The sequence below is a fragment of the Passer domesticus genome, chromosome 1, assembly GCF_036417665.1.
Source record: "Passer domesticus isolate bPasDom1 chromosome 1, bPasDom1.hap1, whole genome shotgun sequence".
Lineage (NCBI taxonomy): Eukaryota > Metazoa > Chordata > Aves > Passeriformes > Passeridae > Passer > Passer domesticus.
The window spans coordinates 17,315,290-17,336,807 of NC_087474.1; the positions used below are offsets into that span (position 1 = coordinate 17,315,290).

General features: G+C 35.9%; 1 protein-coding gene and 1 long non-coding RNA gene across 5 annotated transcripts in view; one reads left to right on the forward strand and one right to left on the reverse strand.

Moving 5' to 3' along the window:
* Positions 1-21,518, forward strand: part of PIP4K2A (phosphatidylinositol-5-phosphate 4-kinase type 2 alpha) — a 149,048-nt gene that overhangs the window by 113,066 nt on the left and 14,464 nt on the right. For 3 of the 4 annotated variants that reach the window (XM_064408214.1, XM_064408221.1, XM_064408205.1), the window contains 3 exons: positions 2,780-2,932; positions 14,624-14,770; positions 17,383-17,421. In XM_064408214.1, coding sequence (XP_064264284.1) covers positions 2,780-2,932; positions 14,624-14,770; positions 17,383-17,421 — 339 coding nt within the window. The remainder of the gene's footprint in view (positions 1-2,779; positions 2,933-14,623; positions 14,771-17,382; positions 17,422-21,518) is intronic. The other variant, XM_064408213.1, reaches the window with a different exon arrangement.
* LOC135293748 (uncharacterized) lies at positions 4,888-8,635 on the reverse strand. The gene is made up of 2 exons (XR_010355852.1): positions 8,506-8,635; positions 4,888-5,305 (listed from the first exon to the last, which is right to left on the reverse strand). It is a non-coding gene; the product is annotated as an uncharacterized LOC135293748 (long non-coding RNA).

The window sequence follows — 21,518 nt, forward strand, 5'->3', positions numbered from 1 at the left end:
CAACTTAAGTCTCCTGCCAGGTTAATTGCTTTCAACTTTTATATTATATGGATTACAGGCTGAAGACTAGAGTTTTGTGGGAAAAATACATTCAGAATACTGTGGTTACTGCTTTATTGCAATAGTTAACCTCAGAATAATGTACCCTTTTCTGCTGGGAATAATAACAAGTAATTACTCAGTAGCCTTTATTATTACTAACTGAATTATAGCTGAATAACTTAGTAGTAGTTTAATTCATTACATACACTAATGGTTACCCATGCATTCATGTTTTTTAAAATTAAAAATAATTATTACATTACATCATATTTTCAATTTGTGATGAAGGCAGCTGAATTTGTACTTCTTTTTTATTTTAAATTCTATTATCAGCTCTTCATCTTGAACTATTAAATATAGGCCTGGAAACAAAACCAATTTCTGACTGTAGAGCACAAAGGGTTTCTACCACTACCTCCACAATTCAATTTGAAAATTAGTGGAGTACTGGTATCAAGTGTAGCATTAAGAGAAATTAATCAGTTTATAATACTTGTTTCCTTGAATAGACTTCAGTACATTAAAACTTCTCAGTGATGGAGTGGTGGGAAATCAATTTCAAGAGAAAAAAGTCTGAAAGCAGGCAAAGAAAACTGCTGTAATACTTGAATTCTCTACTGTCTTCAATACTGTGTGAGGTGATGGTGTATCAGGACTTACATTTGTTAAAACTGACTCTCCAAAAGCCAGTGTCAAGAAGAAACTGCAATGTCTGCAGTGGTGTCCCTAAAGCTCTCTTCTGATTAGTCTAGAAAAAATGTTGATTTATAAACCTTAAAGAAGCACCCCCATCCTTTCATTCATTACTGAGTAGAGAGGATAATAGAGAAATATGTCACTTTTTATCACAGACATCAGTAATTTTTCTGGTTCGTTGTACAAGCCTAGAAATATATAGAAAGAAGTGCAAAAGATTTATGTCTCCTACATGTCATAATTAAGGTTTTCATTCTAATAAGCCCTTGTAGAGCTGTGCACTTTTTGGTGATTTACTGTCATTCCTGCTACTCCTGAGTATTTCTGTTGAACTAAGTAACCTTGTGGGAAAATGGTTTTATTTCATGTTAAATTGATTTCAGAAAGCACCCCACAGTTGGGATAAATTAAACAATGCTTGAAGCCCTATTGAAATCAATGGATCTCCAAAATACAGAGACATAATTGTCAAGTGTCTTCTTAAACTCGGGGCTATAGTTACCCTAATTTCTTGGTTGAGGTTATTACTTCATAGTAATTACTGACCAGGGGTTTAATCTGCATGTCCTGCTCATTCTGAAAATCTCCAAATAAAACGTAGGTCCTGCAAAAACAAGTTTGTGTGGGTTTGGTACCTGAATGTGGTAGATGAAGTGTATTGGTAATTATTCTCTCAGAGCATCATCGTTCTTCTAGTGCAAATCCATTTTGTGACCTAGTTCGCAGTGCCTTACCACACCACACAAACATTCATTCTGTAGCTCTTGGAGCTGAACTTCTGCTGTTTAGGAATATTCAATGCTTGCATTTCTATATAAAAATTTAATATTCATTATCTTTGAAAGTAAAATGGCTTTTCACCTAGCAGGGAGAACATTATGCTCTGTGAATGTGGAAAGAAGGGAGGTATATTTCCATTTAACAAGAGCTGTTTGTGCAGCATGGTACAATGAGGAAGGATAGCAGGAGCTGGGGTTTTCTGCTACAAGTAGCGATATACCAGATGGTTACTGCAAGTTTGTTTCATAAACATATAAACATAGAAGTGTTCCAGTAGTCTATCATTAACTTGTTTAACCTTTCCAGATTATGTTCACATTTATGGAAATGCACAGGGGGTCCAAAACATCATTGTTTTCTCATGGCTGTGTTGCTGCTCTTACTACTTTTTTTTTTGTTTGTTTGTTTTTGTTTTGTTTTGGTGGGGGTTTTTTTGTTTTTGTTTTGTGCAAGTGTATAACAATTGGCATAAATTCTTATGGTAAAGAAGGATGTTTCCAGGCAAAAAAGTTGTTATACTTAGTCAATTTTTTTCTTGGTTTTTATAATTGTAAAGAAATCTAACCTAAATACTATTTATTCTCTGAAAAAAGCAGAAGGCTTCTCTTGGTTCTATTGAAGCACCAATAATTTTAAACTTCACTCTAAAAATAGTCCTTAATCTCTCTTCTAAATGCCATATAGTCGTTAACTAATTTTCTCCTCGTGAGACAGTATGGAGGTAGGCTTATTCTACCAAAGGAGGTATTGTACAATATTATTTGCTTAACTCTATGGAATAGCTCTGGTACTAGAACTCAGAAATGTAACCGTGGTCTTGGTTATGTACCAGATCACACTGTCTCAAGAGCAAATACTGCTAATGTTAAAGTGAAACTATAACTATGGATGGATCATCTCTTTATAATTATTGTGGTGTAATGCAGTGTTCCTTCTATATTTTTAATTACTGTATGTTTTCTTCCCCAAAGCTGATAATATGTGTGTATCTATGTCCAATAAATTCTCATTAAATGTTGAGGATGAGTTTTGAACCACTGATGAGCAATACCTTCCTTCTCAAACATGCTTTTCTTCTTTATTTTTGAAGTGTTTTCTCAAGATAACGTAGTCTGTGGATACATGCTTTTCAGAATTCAGCTTGGTGCAGATGTATTGAAAAGTACTTTAAAATAAGTGTAAATTGTTCATATGTGCTCCAAATAAAAGTTACATACTTTTGTCTGACTTGATGCTCTTTTTGTTTTAAATCAATTGACAGAATTCATTGACAAGAAGTGCACCCCTTGCCAATGATTCCCAAGCACGCAGCGGTGCCCGCTTTCATACGTCTTACGACAAAAGATATATCATCAAAACTATAACAAGTGAAGATGTAGCAGAAATGCACAACATACTCAAGAAGTACCATCAGGTAATAAATTAACTCTACCAAGGTGTGAGATGTCTTCTTAAATATTAGAATGCCAATCTTTTTTAGAGGCTTAAAGTTTCAAATTAGTAATTATGGAAAAGTCACTTCAGATTTTTTTCCCCTTTTGCATCAGCAATTTACAGTATGTCTGTAATTCACAAGGATGGACTTTTCTAAATATCTGCACTAGCATTTCATAAAAAAGAAATGTCTACATGATAGAGGTGACTTGGAGGCTATAAGGTCCTTTGCCTTACTAGAAAGGGGGTCTTTCTTTTGGCTGGTGGACTCCCAACTTGAAGGTATTTTATTCTGGGCTAGCTTGCAGGTGTCTGTGTACATGTGTATGAGTGCTGCAGGTGACCTTCTCTTGCTGATTTGGTTAGTGAATATTCTGTGTTTCACAACAGATTTCAAAGATTAAAGTTGTATTATATAAAAAATTTAGACATGGATCTGATTAATGTAAAAATCCTACTATTAAAAAAAACTTGTTTTGATAATGTGAATTTTCATACACAACTGTAAAATTAAAAGTGAACAGAAGAGATCCCTCAAATCAGCCTTGGTAGCTGCTGTACTGTGCTGGTGCATAGTTTGTGTGGCTGGCACAGAGGGGAGCAGCACCTGGGAATTACAAAAGGCTTTAATAAAATCAGTGCTAGTTTTCTTAGCCCTACATCTGTTTGAATAAGTTCTAAAGCTACAGAAGTCAGAAACGCCTCTAAAAAATCACCTAAAATATGCTATGCAATAGGAAGGGGGTTTTGTCCCTCTTTTCATCTTCCTTCTCCTTTCTGTGGGTTGGAACTCCAGGTAAAGAATTAAGGACATTTGGGTTTGGGCTTTTTTATTGTTGTTTAGGTGGTTGGTTTGTTGCTGTGCAATGTTCTTGTTTGTAGTAGTTTTAAAACATTACTTTTGTAAAACCAGTCTTAACTTCTGAGGTGGGAAGCCAAAGCATTCTTTCAGGGTACTTGGAACTTAAGATATTGCAGGCCATTTTTGTAAACCTCGAAGGGAGATCTCTGAAGGCCTTCCAAGTCCAGAGTGACTTGGGAAGCCTTCAGGATGTTAGATATGAACTCTTTTCTCTCCTCCTGTGGTGTTCCTCTGTTTAAATAACACCGTTGTAGGACCATTGCGTGTTTGTTTTAATGTGAATAAATATTACTATCAGAAAGTTTCTTAAGACATTCACCTAATGATAGTTTTGCCACCAAAAAAAATTAATTTAAATCTAATTGTATTTTGGGGTTTATTTTTATGTGAGTGTTCCAACTTACTATTTTAGTTTTTATCTCAAAGGATTTGATCTGTGAAACTGTACAGCAGAATTAACATTTTAGTCTGTTTCATATTGGGCATTAGAAACTAGTATTAATGATACAGATTTTGAGACTTAATCCAGCTGAAAAGTCATTTTGCTTTTCATAACAGTAATCTTTCAAGAGTATCAGTGAAGACTGTGCTAACATTAATGAATTTAATAATTTGGAATCTTTTTCATTAATGCTTTCCGACATCAGGGTTCATATTAGGCTAGGTTACAGGGAATAATGATCTGAAATTTGTCTCTACCAGGCACCTAATTTCACTTTATACTGGAAAATCTTTCATGTAAAATAGCTCTCACTGATGCCTCCAAGAGATTCATAAAGATACAAGTTTTATTTCTTTTTGTCTCAGAACTTGAAAGCACTGTACAAAGCTAAATACAGAAGCACTCAAGTACAAAGTGAGTACAAAGACAGTTTAATAATTGGATTTTTTTATTTAAATAAATTCATTTCAGTATCTTCAGCAATGTACTGAACAAGATCTAAATTAAATCCACTGGCCCTAATGACAGCTGACACCATGTCCTCTGTGCTGCTGTTGGAAGTTGAATGCTTGGGATTGCTAGATACAGCAGCTTGTCCTCCCATTTGTCTAGACGTTTTTCAGGCATGCAAAGCTTATCTTCACTTCCTTTTCAAAGTCTAGCAAACCCATTGTCCTGGTGGAAAGGTATTATTATTCCCTTGACCAAGTTGTCCCACACAGATTGGCCTTAGCCAAATTGTCCCACACAGTTTGGCCTTCTGCTAGCTAACAGTGCAATGCCAGATGCATCTGCTGGCACTTGAGATCATTGATGGTCTACTGTGGTTTTGATTGGGGCCAGCTTATTGTCACCCAAACAATTCTGGGCAAGAATAAAGGTGTTAATTGAGTTAATATTCTTACTTAGGAGTTTGAATGTAAGCATCCTTTTTTTTAAGAGAGGAGCTTAATAACTTAGATGTGAGTTATTCCATTCCAGCTGGAACTGATGCCTGAGGACACTCCAAGACCTGTCTGTTTCACTGGTGTGGATGTAACTTTATGGTTCTGTAGGATGGCACAATTGCAGTAGCATAAGACTTTTCAGATGCTGTCCTGGTACTCTTGTAGAAATCTTTGTCAATAAAACAAGTTCTCATGAGTTCAGTTTTATTTTGACATACTCTCTTCTGCCAATAGAGGAATTGTCAAGTTCCCTCTATTGATTTTCATACCTTACTGTCCAGTATCTTTCTTGATTGTTAATAATGGTGCAGTAGAGTGTCAAATATGGGATTTTTAGGGAGGAGTCTGCTTGTTAGCTTTTCTCCAGTTTCAGTTCTCTGATTGCCAGCAGCACTCCCCACATACGTGAAAATTCCTGGCTGAGCTGTGTTTCACAGCCTGAGTGTGATTGGGAATGGTTTGGAACTTGTAGTGGCACACCCCTGCAGCATGCCCTGTGCCAGTCTGCCCTGAGAGCAGAGCTGTATTCGAAAGGTTCAGCCTTCTGAGAAAGACAGTGTGTACACCCAGTTAGGTAGTGGAAAGGACAGCCTTTTTCAGGTGCATGAAGTCTAGGGAAGTGGTTGGTGTGAATTTTAGGCTTTTTCTCCCTTGTTTCCCCAAAGGAGTTGAAGTTAGATCATCTGTCCATTAAGAACTGTGTCTTGTAAACCATTATCTTGCACCCTCTTTCAAGTGCCCAAGAAGGCAGTAATTACTATCCATTTCTTCTGACGTAAGTATGAGTGAAATGCATGCAATTTATGACAGACAGTCTCTTTCAGTTTTTGTTTTTTCCCCTCTGCAAATTCATTCCAGGTTCCTTTCCCTGTTTGAAACTCTGAATGAGTTTCATTTAAACCATAATATTTACTCACCTGTTTCCTTATTAAGGCTAATAGCATAAGGCTGATAGAATCATTCTAGAAAGCACCTCTGTCTTTGCTTAGGGACCACACAAGCCTTATCAAATATTTTCAAGCATAAGACTGCTTGAACTGCTTAAGAATAAATACCAGAGGAGACATCTATCTTGAAACAAAGAATGCTGGAGATGGAGCCATCACAAGGCATAAGTGTGAGACTCCATGTGTCCTTCATTCACCAAAACAGTTTTGATCTTGGCATTTGCAAAAAAGCTGTTGTTTTCCTTGCAACTTTTTGGTTGCTCCCAGAGCTACAAATAAGGCATCTGGGAGTTTGCGTGGTTGGCAGAGAAATATAGCACAGCAGCTTTTCCCATGAACCTCCAAAATCTGATTCCAAGTATTGGTTATCTTTTTGGGAAGTCATCAAAGGGTTAGACAGACATGCAGAAATGTACACTGACATTGGCAAGTAGAAGAAATGAAGATTATTTTGTTATGGACATCATGGAAATGTATAGTTCACAAGCCCATGCACTTCTGTTAGTCCTTTCTCTCTCCATCTGTCTGAAGGTGCAATAACCTCTCTGTTCTCTGGAGCTCAGAGGAACTGAGGGTGTAATTACACAGTTCAGTATGTGTCGGAGTTTACAAAAGGAGTGGGAATACTTCATAGCCTGTAGACTCTTGTAAGTTTAAAAATCCCAAATCTAGATTGGTGCTTTTAAATCATCAAAGATGATCTGATCAAAGATAAATTCCAAGCTCAGGGCTACATGCTAGAAATGTATAAATAGCTGAAAGTGAACTGGGCTTGAAGGAATGTTAGAAGTTATAGAAACAGCATACATGTGTTTATATAGTGATTACAATTTAAAACTGTTGAATTGTAAATAATCTTGACAATTGTAAATTATATTTGCTGTGGGTTTCCAAAATCATTTACCCTATGATGCCTTTTCTTAAGTGGCAGTCAGGCTCAGAACCTCAGACAGATGGTGAACACTTCAGTCTAAACACTGACACTTTCTGTCAACTCATCAGATGAGTCTGACACTTTTAATATTGAGTAGAAACACTAGAGATAATTATTTTCATTTCCAAAGTTAAAAGGAAAAAAAACCCAAAACACTGAGCAAAACAAAACATTAAGCAAACAGGAGGAATTATACTTTTCACTACGTTTAAAGCAGCAAAGCATCCTGTGTTTTATGACAAGACTGTTAAAGGCCATCATGCATGGATCAGCCTTCTATCTATGTTTGAAAGACAAAATGGCCTAGAGGTAGGTTTTGAAGTGTTAGGGTAAATACAAATATATGGCGTGCTAGATTCTTATGCTGTGACTAACTATTCTAGCCAGTTTCCAACTACTGTAATAGTTTTTGGTACATAGTTTGAATTACTTCTTTTAGTCATATTTATTGATAATTTGCAATCAGTTTGGACTGCTTGTATTATTGGTATATTGTCAGTTATGACTAGAACTCTTCTCACCACTCTTCAGTGTTACTCAGCTGAATGTCAGTCACTTGTCAAATGCAGTAGAACCATTCATATGTTCAAATGGGTCAGACTTTCAAGTATTAGGAAAACTACTGTTGTATGGGCTCATAGATGTAGTTGGACCATTTAAAATTGTGCAAGTTAATCAAGCATGTTTATATTAAATAGAATTTGAGAGCAAGATCAAATATTCATTGTAAATACCTCCAAATCTAGTGCAATCGTGTTTTGAACCTTGGCTCCTGACCCCAAGAACACAGATCAGAAAAATTGATTTAAAACTACTGCTACCTTTAGCATTGTTAAGGAAGAGTTCAGCAGTCATCTGTGATAAGTATGTTGTCAGAATTTCACCCTTTGTTTAAGGAATGGGTAATACCCTATTTCCTCCTAAAGGAAAACTTTCTATTTCATCATATATTCAAGTTATGTTTATATTTTTTTATTGTCCTATGCAAAAAGCTTATGAATTTATATAAAATATGTATTGTATATATTACTGTATTTGTAGATATTTTCTAAAGTAAAAATGTTATTTTCAAGGGCAGAAATCAGTAATAGTTGAGTAAAATTCTGAAGGTAGATTTTATAGTATCTGAAATGTCAGATTCAAGACATCTTGCCCTTTCCAGTGACATTAATTTGCTTTAAATCTTAAATTGGTGTAAAATAGGAGTCCTTTGCTCTTTGAGAACAGATGATGGGCAAATTAACAATTTTTAAAAATAAAATAAAGCAATTTTAGTGTCTCTTTTAAACAATTTCTTTCTTTTTCATTAAAATTAATTCAGAAGGGATGACTTCTCATTGCTGACACCCAAGTAACTTCAGCAAAGAAAACAGAAGCCATCTCAAAGCAGGTGAACAGGAGAGAATTGTTAGCATACAAACCTTCCAGCATAAAGCTCCTAAAAGGGACCTGAGTGCAGGTCCTTTTTAGGTTTTCTGTAGGCAGCTGTCCCTGCTGAAGGCACAGCTCTCTTCCCTGCACAGGTAATTGTATGCAGAACTGACACCTATTGCACTGCCTGTTTGTCTCCCTGGCAACCAGCAGAAATAGTGGATGGTGGTAAAGGAGAGGGACTGCCCATTTACCAGACACAGCAAACAGCGGAGTCATGGGGAAGTGAATGGGAAGAAAGGAAAGAATACAATGAGCAAAATGATGAAATGACAGACATAAACAGGCAGAAATAAAAGGCAAAACAAAAGCAGGAAAATACTACCTTAGCTGCTGGAGGGGAAAATATAAGAAAGAAACCTGAAAGCAAATTAAAGGGAAGAAAATATAGGCAATAAAGTGAAAATGGGAGAAATTGCACCAGTAACAGGGTTCAGGGCTACACAGGAATCAAGGAACAGTAGCAGATTGTTGTGTGAAACATAGGAGAAAAAGTAAATTCATAAATAGATAAATATTGAAATAGAGAAACATTATAGTAGGCTAAAAACAATTTTGTCAAAGAATTGATGACAACATAGGCTGGAGAATAGCCCAGAAAAGAAAGTGGGGACTAGGTGCTTAGGAATTTGCACTGGTGTAGATGGGCTTGTCAAGCTGGTAGGTTGCTGAATCAGAGCTACATTAAAGTTTGTATCATCCTCCCTCCACATCAGTAGTTGCACAGGTTAGCAGTGGCTTCCTCCCAGCCCCCATCTCTGCTTTTGCTGCATGAGTTTTGTTCATATGTATCACAAAAAAAGGAAAAAGGTAAAGCAAGCCTTTAATGTAATATTGTTTAAACACAAATGTGAATGAAGAATGTAGTGATGACCCTGACTCTGTATGTCCTCAGATAGAAAGAGGTGAAGATTTCTGGGAGGTTTGCAAAGAATGCAGTGAAAAAAGCCTTTCAGCAGTTCTGTGTGAGAGTCCAGAGGCAGCACAGAACACAGCTTCTGCCCTGTGCTAAGATAACCAGCTTACAAAGCAGCTTTGATCTGAAGAAACAGGAGAGGCAGAAAAAGGAGACATGAGAATGTATGTGTTCTCATCCAAACAGTCTGTGTTTCACTGGCCCAACTGGCCCACTCTTCCTATAGAAGAGGTGACCCTAAAAATGGGAGATTCACTAGGGTGCTTGTCAGATGGAATTGCAGAGGGCTGATATGCAAAGGAGCCACACAGACTAGAATTGTACCAAAAAAAACACATTGAAAGTCTTTCCTGAAAGACATTTCGTAGGTGAATAACTACACAAAATGACAGAATGGTCTTGGCTGCACTGGCTCTGTTGAGGCTTGGGTTTCACCAGGCAGTGTTTTCTATTTTTTTTTTGTATATATAAGTTATTGATGTTGTGCACAACACTTTTCAGAAGAGATCAATCCACACAGTGAGTCAGTTGTAGCAACATGAGGTATGATGTTCCTGGTAACACATCTGCAGCCTAGATCATCACTTGTGGTGGTAACATTGAGATTACACTGCACTTAGAAGTAAAAATAACTGGCCATGTCAGAAACAATGTAAAGTGTAAGGCTGTGAATCACAAGGCTTGTATATAAAAACCTGTGTATTTATTGATTACTTATTTAAATGAAATTACTTTTTTACATGGCTTGTTTGAAGAAAACAATGCCTTGAAAATCTGTAACTCTCTGGTGTTTGATGTACTTTGGCTAATTAATCCTTGCAATGTATCACATAAGTACCCAATGCATAATATTGCCATGAAAAAATGGCAATAAATGGAATATTTATAACTCTGAACAAGTTCTAAGTCTTTTTTGGGGGGAGTGATTCCACATATCAGTGCTTGTGCACAAAATACAAATGCTTGTACACAAAATTAGTGAAGGATATCTGTGACAAGAGGATATAAAAGAACAAGTTGAGCACAAAAATTACTATCAATATCTAGGCCTGCACAATGCCTAAAATAGTTTTAAATAATTATGTGACTTGCTATTCAGTTTCTTTAGTGGAAGTATCCTGGTGAATGTATAGACTTACCACATAATTCTGCTTGAATTATCAAATGCTTGTCTTAGTCATGATACCAAAATGTGTGAAAATAATATATAAAGGGGTAACAGAGAATGAGCATGTTGTGTATTTCTGAATTAATATTTATCAAACAGGGCTGTGAGAAATAGGAATGCTGACTTTGCACATAGAACAAAGATAGATATAATTGAGGATTTAATCTGCACCGATGTCAAATCATTCCACAGATGATCTCCAAGTGGAGATGGAGAAATGGTAGAAACAGAAATTTTATTCTGTGTTTTTCCAAAAAGAGCCAAAAGTAGTATAACTTCTTTGCCAATAAATGGTATGCATTATGTTATCTTTTTATGTATCTGATAGGTTACTAGCATTGCCATAGGGAAGCAAGAACCTAATTAAATCGGTAAAGTTTTATTCTTACTAAGCAATCTTGAAGCTGTATTTATACAAAAATTAATGAGAAAATAGGCTCATAAAGAATTTCTTACTAATTTTCAACTTGAAGCATGGGGTTCAAGAGAATTCAGAAATTTCCTTATTTGAAATGTGCTGCACAGCTGATAAATCATGTCAATACGTGGATGTTACTTTACTGTGTCAATAATAATATTGTCCTCGTGCTGTGCGCAAACATGAAAATTGTTTGAATTAACAAAAAAATTATGGGGTGTTTATTACAACACTCATTTTTTAAAAATATTTTGTTGCTGCATATAAAGGCTTGTAAATGTATTAGCTGAGTATTACAGTTTTATTTAGCAAGTCTGCTTAGTAGAATTGTTTTAATGTTCTTTTTAGAAAAAGGAGTGAAGGTCTTTTTCTTTCACTGAAATTTAGCAGTCCTGTTAAGCATGTACTGGCTTATTTTCTAGGCTCACTTTTTTTCCAGCTGTGAGTGGGAAACTTCAGGAAATCATTCCTAAAAAGCACCTTGAGGTGACTAAATTGCTACTTCCTTTATATCAAGATGGACAAATTGAAAATCTGCCAACCACAGTCACCAGTGCAAGTCCTGCTGGACTCCCACCCAAACAGATGACACGTTTTGCCTCCTCTGTGATGCAGATATGGGGGATTGATAGTTGCAAAGGTAGGAAGTTCTAGACCAACCTTGTAGATGATGAAAGCAAGCGGCATTCCTCCTTCTTTCCTTTGTTTCCCCATCAGGTTAAGAAATTCTGTCATAGGAAACACTGAAATAATTTCAGAGGCTTTTCTTTTAATTGTAATGGCATGAGTGTCCACAGCAGCAAATAGGAAACAACTGTGTAGTGCCTGGTCTGCTTTGAGAGGGTCTCTTAGAAGTCTGGGAGAGTACAGCCATGTCCCTTACTATCAAGAGGAGCAATATTAGCAGAGCTTCTCATGTCTTGTGTTCCATGCTGGTTAACACTGCCTTTTCAGAAGTCTTTGCACACTAAGATAATGAAACAGTGCTGGCAAATGGCAAACCCTAACCTACAAACAGGACTGAAGCAACTCTCACTAGTGGCCTTTTTGTCCTCATTACATAGTACAGAGCAGTTTGGGAGGGGGTTGTATACTGCTAACCAAGTAATTTATTTTATGATGTTACAGTGGGTATGGTGCTCATGCTCTGGTAATGGCATTGCTATTTTACAGATGGGTACACCTGGGACCAGAAAGCTTAAAATTGGAGTGTTAGCAGTAGCTAGGGTTGAAGAGACAGTTTAAGTGTCTGTACTGTGGCAGTCACAGCTGAAAGGAAGGGCGGGGGGTTACTAGTGTGGTTCTCAAGATGTCTAGCTGACATTCCTTCACATGGCACAAACTCTCTGTATGATTTCAGGTAGAGGTTCTGCATCTCAGATGCCCATGTGGAAAATTTGAACAATAGTATTTATTTTAATTCAAATTCTGTATTTAAAAGCTGTAAGATTTGTAAGAATGGCTGGGTCTGTTAAAGAGTTGAGTAGCTAGAAATTCTGTGACACTAAATTCTTGTTGGAAGCTAGATTTATTTTCATCTTGTAGAACATAATCATCTTAAAGTAGAAGTCATTTAATAAACGTTTCTATAGGAACAACCCTTCTTACTTTCTATAAAGCTTTAAAAATATTTAGTATTTACCTTTAAAGATATGCCAAGTACTTAACATTTATTAAAAAATAATCAATGTATTTTTGCTAGTATGGATTAGTACTCTTATGATTGGATCTTTAACAGAAACGATGGTCAAAATAGGCTGTGTATCCTGTAATGTGTTATAACAGTTTTGTGATGTTAACAGCCCTATGACTCTGAAAATCCTCCAAACTGAGAACTTCAACTTAAAACTTCAGTATTTTTTAAATACAGAAATCCTCTCAGGTGCAAACTGATCGGTCTTTGTGCACTGCTCACGACTGACCTTGCTTTTGTGGCCTTTTACTGCCAAACTTCTATTTGTGTTTTGAGGCATACAATCATACTCCTTTCCTAAGATTCTGATTTGTATTCACTGAGTCTCTGCAGCACCTTAAGATAACTTGCCTATTCATAGACAGCTGGAACTTAAAAGTGCTTTTCTGTGAAGTGGCACAACTACATTGTGACTTTGTTCTGTGCTTCAGGGCTTGAACCTCCAGTACAGCTCCAGGGCAGGTAGAAAGCAGAGTTGCAGCCCAAAATGTGCCAGCAAGATTTAACAGGGCTCAGGAGTCAGTCAAAATTGGGTTCAACTGACAGTCAATAATTTCTGTGTTGGTTGTTCATTTCCTTTGTTTCCTGGTGAACAGGATTGTTTTCAGGAGTCTTAAGTCAGTTTTTTATTTAGCCAATTAAAAGATCTGTCTGTGATATGTGCAGATTCCAGTATCAAATTAGTGAGAAGAATTCCTTACAATTAGCAGAGGAGGCCAAAATTGCAAAATCTCCAGGGTTTCAAGAGCTTTGTTAGAGTATTTGTTACCAAATACTACCTGCCTTCGTTAAACAATTGAAATGGCTTACTCAGTTAACTTGTTTTAAATTCTTCTAAAATCTGTGTTTCTAGTAACTGGGTCACTGGCAGAAAGGAGCAGCAGCTTCAGTATGCAATTAACGTTTAAAAGCTGACTGTAGGTTAGATTTCATGTTTCCTCTTTGGGCCTTGGGTTTTTACATTTTCTCCAAGTTCCTGTTTGAGACTTGGTGCTAACAGAAAGAGGAAGACTGGCGAGTCCTTTCTGGTTTGCATCATAGTGGCTTAACTTTTCCTTGGTTCCACAAAATATATAAGTGAATGTTTCTGAGTAGGATTAACATAGTATGGGCATTTTTATTTTGGGAATAAAAAATCATCCTTCAATACTTCTCATCATCAGTATGTGTCTGCTTTTTCTGCTTCCTCCAGTGGTCTTTCTAATAGAACAATTACTTGTAAGGCAAGTGATTAAGAAAAAAAGACAGGTTGCAGGTGGCAAATATTTTCAAGGTTAATAGCCCATTTGTAATGGAATGTGGTGACCTTAAGGAAAAATAAGGATTCAGAAATTTAAAAATACAGGGAATTTGCACTTCATTGCTCGGCTCTATTGACCCCAAAATGCAACCACCAGTAGGAGCTAACAGAAAGTTGGTGATAATAAATAATACCCCTTGCTGGTGACAACACCATGAGTGTTCATCATAATAAACAAATACTGACAATGGAGAAACATACAATTTAAATATGGTCCGGGACAACACAGTATGGGTTACAGCAGTGTGATGTTAAAAAAAATGCTTGGGTTTTGACATAACTAACAAATATATGCTGTCTGCTTAGGTTTGCTTTTTGTGTTAACATAAAAGTTAAAAGCTCTGTCCAATGGAGTCTCCTCTTTCTAGGAGACTGTCTGTGGAAATCGAGAGTTATAAATTAAGCAGTTTATGATTTTAATTTTTAAACACTGTCCTAAAAGAAGAATAACTTCCTCATGAGGGGGTTTGCTTTTGGTAATTTTTTAAAGGTTTGTCGCTACACACATATTCAGAAAAAAAATATTGTTTCTTGGTATTTTATATCTAAAATCTAAATAGATATTTATGTAATATGTCAATCCTAATTTCTGGTTTCTTTTTTCATTCTGCAGTTTATTGTGGAGTGTCATGGGAATACACTTCTTCCCCAGTTTTTGGGCATGTACCGGCTTACTGTTGATGGAGTTGAAGTATATATGGTTGTTACAAGAAATGTGTTCAGCCATCGTTTATCTGTTTATAGAAAATATGATTTAAAGGTGAGAAATAACTGCTGATTAAATAACTGACAAAGTAGCTGAAAATCTTTACAATAAATGTTAGATTATTGCTCAGAATTTTAATTAATTTAAAATTATGTTATGCAAGAGCCAGCATAACTTATTTCATTCTACACCTGGGTTTAGCAAAATTAAAGGGTGGTTTTATAGACATTATAGAAATTTATCTGTTTTGTGCATTTTTAAAAGCAGCAATTTAGCCAGATATGTTTGCCAAATGTTGCTAGTGGTTAAAGGTAAAACCCTTCACACTAGTACAATAGTAATTCTGCTTCTTACAGGTTTTTATCAACATTATGGAAAGCCACAGTTGATTCTGCAGAGGGCATCTATAAAACAACTAAATAGCATCATTTCAATAAATGCTAATAAAGTACACCTCTATTAAGCTCTAAGCAAGAGTTTAATAATTTATCCAATATTTTAAAAATAATTCAAGTGAAAAGGAAAAGAGTCTTTGAAAAATCAGAACATCTTTTTTCATAAGATCTGTTTCAGTTTTGTTTCAGAAGCTTTATCTGCTCATTGTAGTTTTGACAGTAGTTAATATACAGGGCTTACAACAAATACTCAAAATGTGGTCTTAGTCTTTCTAACCAAGAGATGGTATTTTAATTTCCTCTATAAAGTATCCCCTTAGAAACCTACTTCTTTCTAATACATTTAATTTCTATGTGCTGAACCACTAAGTGCATCTGCAAGCTTGCTTTAAGGTGTTCATTTATCATTCTGTATTAGGAGATTTGTAATGCTATGTAGTGCACCATCCTTTCCTACTGTCAAGTCTCCTTAGCAATTGCTCAGATAGTTGACTGAACTTGATTTATAAGAACTGATTTCCAGATTGTCAACAATTTTCTTTCTGATATTCAGTATTATTGGCAGCAGTTGCAGAGAAAGTTTGGGCTTTTTTAATTTGAGAGAACTGTGATTTAGAGCATCATAATGTACAAATGTATTAAAAAGGGCATGAAAGCACAACAGAAAGAAGCAGTAATTATATACACTATGTTCTTAACATTGGTGTCAACAGCTCTTTATGTTATTTACCTCTGTAGTCTATTCAGTTTGTCCAGCTGGAGAGGATTGCTTTAACTTCAAATTTAACATCAATATATTCCTCAAAACAAACTCCTTCACTGAACAGATTTATACTGACACTGAATTTATTATAAATTACTTTTTCTTGATATTCTTTGCTATGTCATCTGCAGTTGTAGACACAGAGTCCTTTTTTGTACATGAATATTTTTGACACCAGCTTAGACCTCACTTTGTAGCACAAGTCTCTACCTATGTAGATACAAGAAAAACAGACCACAAATCAGTGTGGGATTTTAAGGGTATTTTTTTGGCCATGGATGCATTTTGTTAAAATGCCATTTCAATGTTATTTTTTTACCAAATGTCAAATTTGACATCCTCCCTAATTTTTACAATTGTGAATCTTCTTTCTTTTCCTTCAGTTTGGTTTTCAGTTGATCTTTTTTCTGGCCTAATAATCTGTTGGAGCACAGAATACAATATAAAAGTTGTCTCCTGAGTAAACTGAAATGTTAGGCTTTTGCCAGGCTTTATTATCAGTTAAGAATAATTCAATTAAATCCCTGCTTCTAGGCCATACATAATAACTAACAGATACTGTCCCAGATATCTTTTCTCTCAACCACTTCTGAGTTTTCTAAGTGTCTTTCCATAAACAGAATAAAACATGCTATAAAAGGGTGTGGTTGGGATCCTCACATTCTTTAAACTAGTAGGACTCCACTCCATCATTTCTTTACACAATGCACACCCTTTAACAAAGAGCAGAGCTAATTTACCCATCTTTCAATGTCCAGTCACCTTATGTGTAGTTACTATTTCTTGCAGTGCTGTTACATGATAACCATGTGCTGGGTATTTAAAGGTGTGGTCCTGCTCCAAGAAATTTTTAAGGAAATATATACAGTCTTTTTTTTGTCAGCTCCAGATTATTCAGAAAGCACCCTATTGCTCACTAATTTTAATCTAAAAAATAAATTTAAAAAGAAAATCCCAAATGTCTTGGGCAAGCACTGTAAATCTTGTGAATCCACAGTTGGTCTCTTCTCTTCTTTTTACTCCATGTTGCTGTGAGATGCATTGTTCTTGTTTGTACTTTATGATCTTTTAAATACTTTTTTGTTTATATTGTGTGACATCCTTTTCAAATGTGTGTTACAAATGTCCAGACAGTTATACAGTCCATACCCATACAGCTAAATTGGCATCAAAAAAAAAAAAAAAAGAGAAATCTGCCAAGCAAACTGAACTTCCAGCATGATACATTCAAAATGAGGATGAGAGATGAGGAAAAGCCCCAAGAATTAGGGGGATGATAGAAGTAGAGCATTTGAGGATTTAATCCATCTTTCTTCTCTCATGATGCATCTTCTTCACATGATTGCAGCAGTTCAGCAGTCCTGGACATTCTACCTACCGTATCACCTTTCTTTAAAACATTTCTCAAGTTCAAAAGGATACAGTTCATCCTCTTTTTGACCTGTTATAACATTTTCAAATTAGTTTCTGACATATGCACATTTTTAGATCCATTTTTTCTGTTTCAGGGCTCTACTGTGGCTCGAGAAGCCAGTGACAAAGAAAAGGTATGGTGCATTTCTGTTTCTTTTTCAATTAATTAACCTTTTAGCCAGACTCAGAACAAACATAACCAGTGCTGTTCTGACCCTTTCCTTTTTTTCTGCCATATTCTTCCCTCTTGAGTTCTACCTTATCCCTCCTTTATCTGTCCTCTATTTCCTGCAGACCTTTGGTTTGCAAAAGTGTTGTAATTTCAGAGGTAAGTGAGCCAATCCTCTACCTCCTCCTTTTCCTTTTCTCTTCTCTTAGTTTCTTCAGGGCCTGCCCTGTGCTAGGAAAACATCAGAACTTTGTTCCTTTCTCTCCTGCTTCATCTTCTTTCTCTTCCTATTTCATATTGAGATTTATGAATACTCCATGTCAGTTAATGGAATTATGTGATGGGACACCACTTATAAACTGAGTACAAGGATGAACCAAACCTTGAATTATGTGAACCCTTGGGTATGTAAAGTTCATACAAATGAGCAAGTGACTGACAGGCTTAGATGTACATGACAGGCTTAGATGTACACGTAGCTGTAATGAAAGACAGTCTCCCTCAAATTCTGGGCTGAAACTTTCATCTAAACAGAAATAGATTGCTTTGTTTTTCTTCACCTCCAACTTCAGTTCTTTTGGGAAATTTACTGTTCTCAGTTTTTCTTTGTGGTTTTAGCAAAATAGCCAGATGGCATTTTTGGAGAGGTTTCTCTGGAGATTCTACAGATAATTGGAAATGTTACATAGTCTCCATCATCTGAAACTTCTTAGATCTCAAATTTGGGCAAGGTCTGACAACCCATGGCCCTTGTTTTCTTAATTTGTCCAAGGCCATTCCTCCTGAATTAGCATGAGCTCATTCAAGAGTTCACTTAAGAGACTTTATATTCTGTTTTCCTCAAATTCCATTCAGATAATTTGTTTTTCTCCTAAGCAGTAGTTGTACCATACCTGCCTCTCTGAGTCTTCCACAGTTCACACAACTGCACTAAAGGAGGAAGGGTCATGGAGTACCTGTCAGCTCTCACTGCATGAAAAACTCTGTGCCAGGATTTTCCACCTTTCCTAAGGCATGATGGAACACTTTAAATTCTTCTTAGCATGAGGCAATACCACAACCCCACCTGCGAGCTGCAGTTACCACTGCCAGCAATAGCTCTCTTCTGCTGTAGCAGGCCCTCAAGATCATGTCTTGAATGGTCTCCTTTCTTTCTTTTGTCATCTGTTTTTGTTCTTGTTTAGTGGCAACTGTAGTGTTTTTAATGTGCAGGGAGTAACCTTTCAGTGTCTTACAAACAATACCTAATGTCATTGAAAACCTCTGCTGTACTATTAAAATAATCTGATAGAAAGGATGAGGACAAATGTTGCTTCAGGTTGCAACATTAATGCTTGGACTAGTAACATAGAGTTTAAAAATGTTATGTATAGTCAGCCATACAAGAGCTGGTACTATACAGATGTTTAGCAAAGTAGTTTTGAGCAATTTTAGGAATATCTCATAATAATAAATAGATTAATAATAGTACATGTATATTGTAGTTAATACATAGAGTGAGAACTTTGAAGAAACAGTGCCTTAATTTTGCTCCTCTGTAAGTTTCTGGCAGAATTACTATTGAACTTGCTTCTAGATAAATTGAAACAAATTTGTGTAGTTTTATATAACTGCATAAAACAATTATTCTGTACATTTAATGTGAAATCATAACTTCCATAAGGCAGATAAGAAAAATTCTTACCAACTTCACGTCTAGAACTTCCCTTTGATTTTGAGTACTTCTCTGAAAATAATGCATAAAAGCCTCATCCCCCTGATTCTTATTCTGCTGTTTTAATGGTGTGATTTCTTGGGGATGGAACTGCACAAAGGCTACTGATGTTGTAAGCACACAGTCTGAGGCTTTCGAAGCAGCTTTCTGTCACTCGTCATTCCCCTCAAACCCCGGTGCAATGCAGCAGGGATGTGACAAGCTTGCATTCAGAAAATAGATTTCTAAGAAAGGAAATTATTGGGTAGCCTTCTACATTCATCGAGGGAACATCATTTTACACTTTAGGACTCTAGGGATTCAGACAAGGGAAAATTAGTATTTTGCTTATTACATGGGTTTTCTTTTAAGTTTTAGAGTCTGATGTTTGATTTGAAAGGGCCAGAACACATTTTGCCTGTGCATTGCAGATGTTCAGAAGATTTGTCATCACTGTGATCTGAATCTCCTGCAGCAGGCATGACAAGAGATTTACTCACTAGGACTACTCAAACCTAACACACAGCTTTTAGGTTTAGATAAAAAGGGTGTTATATATTTATATGAATAGACAAGGAAAGTTTGGTTCTGAAACTCTGAGCAGTGCTAAAGAGCTGCTGTCATGAGAGGTATCTCTGCACATGTGCCACTGATTCCAGGGCCTGAGGACTCTGTTGACCTGAATATGTAGATGATCCATTATTCCTGAGGGGCAAGTGGAGCCCTGTAGCATGTTTTTTTACTTCCATTTTCTCTTAAATAGATGTCAGTGTTTCAGACTTTTTGTTGTCATCTGTGGGAATCTCAAATCAATCTTAAGGTTTGAAAGCAGTTGAAAAGATTTGATTTGAAGGGGATGGGGGGAGGTGTTTTAGCAAATTCTCTAAAGAGATTTTGGTATCTCCTATCATAGAAGAAATTGCCCATAAGGATTAAACAAAATCAGACAATCTAAAAATCTGAGCTGGTGTAGTAAATTATTAGCTAATTTTTAGCCAGATGCAAACCAAATCATCAATTTATTAATTTTACCTTGAATTTGCATTAATATTAATAAATTTCAATTAATGGCAGTATAATTACTTATAATTGTATGGCTGTTCACATGTGACAGTAATAAAGCAAGCTTTTGGTACTAAAATGTATGGCTAAATTGTCTGGCAATGGCTAGTTTTTAAATGGGCTTTCAAGTAATTCATATTGAGTTTCAAATTACAACAGTCAAGTATTCAAATGGTTTTCAGAATATCAAGCGTAATATGTTTACTTCTCTTAAAGCTACAGAAGTCAGAAAACAGAAGAGCAAGTCTTTCAGTCACATTCTAATGCAGACTGTAAATTTTAGATTAATTACTTCATAAAGGCAAATTTGGTGAAATTTCTGTTCTTGAATCTTCTTCCTATCAAACTAAAAGTTATTTACTCAGTTAATAAAGAAGAGACAAATATGCAAAAAGATTTAATGGATAAGAAATCTGAGAAAATAGTATAATTATGTTTCAGCTTAATAGTATAAAAGAGGTATTACTATTCCAACATTTTTCAAAACCAGTTTTTTAGGATTAAAAGTTGCCTGATTAAGAGTGGTACTTTTCCATCCTGTTTGCAGTTTACCTCCTGTTTGACTGTCTTCAGCTGTTTAATATCCTAACATATGGATGAGCAGGTTCAAAACTGTCATTTCAATGTATTGTGATAATCAGTGCAGAAACAAGCACCAGTCCCTTAAATTTCACCTTAACACACAACACCTTTCATTTGTGTTATAAATGATACTTTTAATAATAAAGACATCACTTTCTTGGCAACATGTATCATAGCATACACTCACAGATTCCTTGGATTTTAAGAGAACAGTATGTTTCAACAGTTGTCAAGTTCTGACAGCTGCTCCTTTTTACTTTTTGGGCTTTACTACTCTTTTAAAAATTTTTATTATTTTAATAGTGGGCATTTTCTATTCATTCTTGGGACAGTTTTGCCCTCTCAAGTGAAACGAGGATAATGCAGAAATCCCCTGGCAGTCTAGCTGCTCACGATTATGCCATACTTGCAGTACATCAAATTAGCAGTAACAGCTGAGTTCACTTGTACTGATAGAAGAATCTAAGCTCTTGCTTCTGAGTGAGCAGTTCAGAAAGAAATTTGAAGAAGAAAAATAAATCCTAACTGAACTGGTGCCCACCACATTTCATCTTTCTCAAGCAATTTCAGAGATTATCACATGTTTTTAAATTAATCTAAAACTGGTTGCACTGCCACCTCTGTAGTGTGTGTTGTTTCATAAATCACCATTCATAAGTGTAGTAAAATTCTAGTCAATACAACTGAATAAAGGATTTTCTATTCAAGTTTCTTTTGGGAAAAAG